Raw genomic sequence first — 4,978 nt, 5'->3', positions numbered from 1 at the left:
GAATGAATTCTAGTCGATGTGGGACTAATATTTCGTAGCATTAAGCCATTAAGGTTGGTTTATAGAAACTTGTTTAGTCCAAGTTATCTTAGGATGGGATTAGCTAGAGGTCTATAAATATAAATTGCAGTGCAACACTTGAAGGGGAAAGTTCCTCGTGTAGACTTAATTTATAGAGAATTTCACGTAATCAATAACAACAGCAACATGGAGACGCTGCACACAGATATCTTAGAAGATATACTTTCGCGATTACTTATTGAGCCAGCTTTACATGCCAAACGTGTATGCACAACTTGGAAAGCAGTCCTCCGAAGTAAAACTGAAAAGGCAGGTCTCCTTTTCTCTCATGGTGTTGTTGACCCGTCTACCAATACGTATAGAGAACAACTTTTCTATGAAGATGAGTATGATCATTCAAAGATGAATATGAACAACTACTACTCTGACAGCAGCTGTATCACGGAGACAGAACACGACAGATTGATTTTGGAATCAGCTTCGAAGAATGTTATGGTTGGGTCTTGCAATGGTTTGGTTTGTTTTGGAAAATATAATTTACATGCTCTAGATCCTTTTCTAATCTGTAACCCATTAACCGGAGAATCTGTCTTTCTTCCTGAATTCAATTACCCTGAAGTCCCCCGGGATATATCAAGCGTAACTATGTTCGCCTATGGTCGTATAGCAAGTGGGTTTGGTTATTGCCCTTCAAATAATCACTACAAGGTTGTCGCAATATATTATCTTCAGGAGGAACATAAGGGACACGCTCTAGTATATACCGTTGGTGGTGAGTGGAGATACATTGGATTTATCGACCGTTACAAACGTTGCACGTTCAGTTTTTCATCAGGTATCTATGCAAATGGAGAAATTTACTGGTTGCAGGGAAGTGGTCGTAAGGTACAAGAAGGAGAGATTGTGGCCTTCGATTTGGAGCATGAGGAATTCCATTACATTCCATTGCCATGTTCTGAAGATTTACAATACACTTGTCCCATTTCTTCACTAAAGTTGCTTGGAGGGAATAATAATTTGTATTTGGTTCATACAAGCCATACAACTCCTCGCGCTGACATATGGGTATACAAGAGAAGTTCATCGTGCTGGATTAAGGAGCTTAGCATGCTTCTAGAGAAGCCATATTTTTCTAAGCCGTTAGCAATCACAAGGAGCAAGGAAGTTTTAATGTGGGATAAACATTCTGGCAACGGACTCTATTTCTATGACCCTAAAACTTCTACCTTAAACAAGCTTTGGGATGATAAGGCTATGCAAATGAGATCTATGTACATTGATGCGATTCCTCACATACGGAGTACTGTTTCTTTGAAAGATTTGGGAGAAACTAATGTTACTTCTTTGAAAGATTTACGAAAACTCCGAGAAACTAATCTTGGTTTGAAAGCAACGAAGGCTAAAAGTGGAGGAGCCAAGAAAATTCTTGGAAAATTCTTAAGAAGTATGCACACAATGACACAGTGCTTTGAAGGCAGATCATGAACAAAATTTGGTTCCAAGATTGAACCAAATTAGCTAGGGTGACTGGTAAATGCTGTACAAATGAACATGGTGTTCTTTTGGATTAGTTTCATAAAAATGTGTACGAATTCTTATCTTATTTGAATAACTAATTCAAATTTCTGCCAACTAATTAATTATTTTGATAATAAAAACATCAGACTAAAAGACTAAAGATAATCTGAAGTAAAAAGAAGAATAGGACTTCTAACACTATGGATATTACTCTTCCATGTCAATGAACCAGATAAAAGTTCTTGGTCTGGAGAGACTCTTTTACCCTTCACCGTAACGGTAAAACTTATTTTCTGGAACCTCTTTGTGAATACCAAACTCATGGGTTTCACTGTAATATCTACTTGTTTAGGTGAAACAATGGTGGCATTGTATACCGATTTTGCAGGACCGACATTCGTGACGGTTCTTTTGAAAACCGCAGCGACAGGCTTCTTATCGGTTGTTTTCATAGTTACTTGCATTGTTGGATAATTTAGAGCATCATGGCCACTTGGAGGAGGTAATTCTGAACAGTTCACTGATTTTGAACCGACAATGATTCTGATACCGTCATCTTTATAACGTTCTTGACATAAGAATTGGATGTACGGTAACTGATTCATGTCGTAGATTAATCCTGGATGCACTGCTTGCTTCGGGTTTACTTGACCAGCTCCGTATGCAAGTTCGGCATTTACATCCGGTCTCATGTGCGTTGCTGTTAATCAAATTCAAAAATTGTGAACTAGGATTATTATTTGAGTATGGACTTGGAAATCTAGGACTTCGAGTTTGAGTTTGTCATACCGGTGGTGAGTATGGCAGATTTAATGGCAGAAGGAGACCAAGCTGGATGGAATGACTTGATGTAAGCAGCAACACCGGCGACGTGAGGGCATGACATGGATGTACCTGACATGATGTTGAACTTGGAATGCTTGGTATCACCTTCTATACCACTTATTGACCTAAGCGGAGTAAATGCTGCCAAAATGTCAATGCCTGGTGCAGTGATATCGGGCTGTTCAATAACAGAAGGCAATCAGTATGACGGAATGCAACTTTTAGCCACCGATATACCCTAAGCATTTGTCAGAAGTTTCATAAAACCGATTTGCATTTTTTACAAGCACTTTTCTAGTGCAAAGATGTTAAACTTCTTACTTTGAGTAGACGGCGCGAACCAGAATTAGGCCCTCGGGATGAAAAGGATGCCACAAATGGAGCTTTAACCTTCATTTCTTGGGTCTTGTATATTACAGCCGATGGTGATCTTCGTTTATTAACATTTCGACAAGGTAAGAATTCAGTTTTAAGTTATAAAACCCAAAGCCGATACTAGATCATTTTATTTTCATTGTTTTTACCTGGTTGATTTTATGTAATTTTTAACCATTTTGGCGACAGTTTTGTTGATGACAGTTCCAGAAGCCATGAAAATTTGAGCAGTATCAGGATTCTGTGAACTATCCAAGAGTGTTCCGGTTCCTCCAGCTTTAGCCACAACTGAATCAACACCCCAGGACTCTAATTCACATAACAGAACTTTTCCTTTCACCTTCTTTGGGTCCAAAGTATCATCCGTACAATACACACTGTAGTCATAAAAACAACAAACATAAATTTAGTCCTTCAATTAATAATTGTATCAATGGAAGATTTTTATCCTCAGTCTGTTACCTTTCTGATGGATCAACGGACGAATTGAAACCAGCATCGGCTCCACTAATTAGAGGATACATTTTGCGCTTTGGATTAACAGCGTTAATTCCAATCCCCTGCAACTCCACACAAAATTAGCACAAGAATGAAATGAGAAACAATGGCCGTAAGAGTGCGGTACTTACGTAAAAAGATTTTCCATTGCCCAGCGTAACTTTACTTCTGTATTCTCTATCGATGCCGCTAGCGGCAACCGTTAAAATCCAAGGGGCGTGGTTAACTACCGAAGCCAAGTCAGGTCCCTCATTGCCAGCTGAAGCAACTGTGATGATTCCTTTTTTCATAGCGTGAAACGCTCCGATGGCTATTGGATCTTTAAAGTAATTTTCAGATTGACCGCCAATTGATATTGAGATTACATCAACACCATCTTCAATAGCCGCATCAAAAGCAGCTAATAAATCCATATCTTGACAACCAGAACTTGCCCAACATACTTTGTACATTGCTACTCTTGCTGCTGGTACTGCTCCTCTCGCCGCACCCTTCCCTATTCCTAATAGGTTCGCACCATTTACTATATTCCCTAATACTGTTGATGATGTGTGCGTCCCATGTCCTTGTACATCAAGTGGCGATAAGTCATCTAATTCATCATGTTCTTTATCTAGTTTGAAGTACCTTCCTCCTACTATTTTACTTCAAAACAAGCAGAAAAGACAAGTTGAGTCGGCCTTGAGTTTTGATATGACAAAATACAAATATGGCTTAACCGAAAGTCTAAATACTTACTTGTTGCAAGAAAAATTAGCATAAGGGCCACAAGATCCCTTCCATTTAGCAGGTGGAGGACCAAACCCTTTGTCATTAAAGCTCTCAGATCCTGGCGTAATCCCTTTAAATTAAATTTTACTTGATTAGCAAACCATAAACATACTAATATCAAATTTGCAAATTCTCAATAAGCAAAGTTATACGTACCTGTGTCTATTAAACCCACAACTAGATTGCTCTCTAGTTTCACCTTTCTCTTAACATTTTTAGGAAATCCTAAGAAATCCCATGTTTTTGTTGTATGAAGTTTTCTTTGTTGATTAGGAAACACCGAAACAACACCCTTCGAACCTACACGGAGAAAAATCCATCAAAGTTAGGAGTCACTTAAAAAATGAACTATTCTTGATCATGGCGGTCTTAATCCATGTATACACACTACACATACTTTCTAGCTGTTTAGCTTCATCGGGTGATAACTTTGCGGCAAATGCATTAAAGTTGTTGACGTAACTGTGCACGATCGAATCCTTTGCAACAAGCTCACTGTTCATCATCAAATTAACATTAACATCTTTAATCATCTAATAACAAATATAACTGCATGAGGTAATAAAAAGTGCATGCACCTTCCAACAACATCTGAGAGAATATTGATATGTGAATCAACAATGGAATCCTTAAGAACTGGTGAATCACCCAAATACACAATATAGAATTTCTGCAACAAAAGACATCATCAGATTCATAATCTTAACGAATGAATACTAAAAGATCCGACTTAACAATAAGACATGCACTAATACCTTCTCTTGTTGATTATCTCCATTGATAGTCACAAAACAACATGTAGACATCATCTGAAGTAGAACTAAAACACAAACAAGACGACGACGAAAACATCGATCATCGTTATCTTTAGATGATAACATGTTTATAGTAATCAGATCAAACCAAACCAAAATACTTTGAGTAATATCTTTCTGATGATCAACAAATGGATAAAGTTTGTAAACTAGTA

General features: G+C 37.9%; 2 protein-coding genes across 2 annotated transcripts; one reads left to right on the top strand and one right to left on the bottom strand.

Annotated features, from left to right (window-relative positions):
• The first annotated feature begins 207 nt into the window (after positions 1–207).
• LOC113272055 (F-box protein At3g07870-like) lies at positions 208–1,506 on the top strand. The gene has a single exon (XM_026521964.1). The coding sequence runs from the start codon at positions 208–210 to the stop codon at positions 1,504–1,506; it is 1,299 nt and encodes a 432-aa protein (XP_026377749.1).
• Positions 1,507–1,559: 53 nt separating this feature from the next.
• On the bottom strand, positions 1,560–4,978 carry LOC113274792 (subtilisin-like protease SBT4.14). The gene is made up of 11 exons (XM_026524180.1): positions 4,764–4,978; positions 4,587–4,678; positions 4,406–4,503; positions 4,165–4,308; positions 3,976–4,078; positions 3,369–3,882; positions 3,202–3,299; positions 2,889–3,116; positions 2,686–2,794; positions 2,329–2,542; positions 1,560–2,239 (listed from the first exon to the last, which is right to left on the bottom strand). The coding sequence occupies exons 1-11, from the start codon at positions 4,887–4,889 to the stop codon at positions 1,695–1,697; spliced, it is 2,271 nt and encodes a 756-aa protein (XP_026379965.1). The 5' UTR covers positions 4,890–4,978; the 3' UTR covers positions 1,560–1,694.

Source organism: Papaver somniferum, chromosome 4 (assembly GCF_003573695.1).
Source record: "Papaver somniferum cultivar HN1 chromosome 4, ASM357369v1, whole genome shotgun sequence".
NCBI lineage: Eukaryota > Viridiplantae > Streptophyta > Magnoliopsida > Ranunculales > Papaveraceae > Papaver > Papaver somniferum.
Note: the sequence above shows the minus strand (reverse complement) of the source record. Positions and strands in the feature narration are given on the sequence as shown.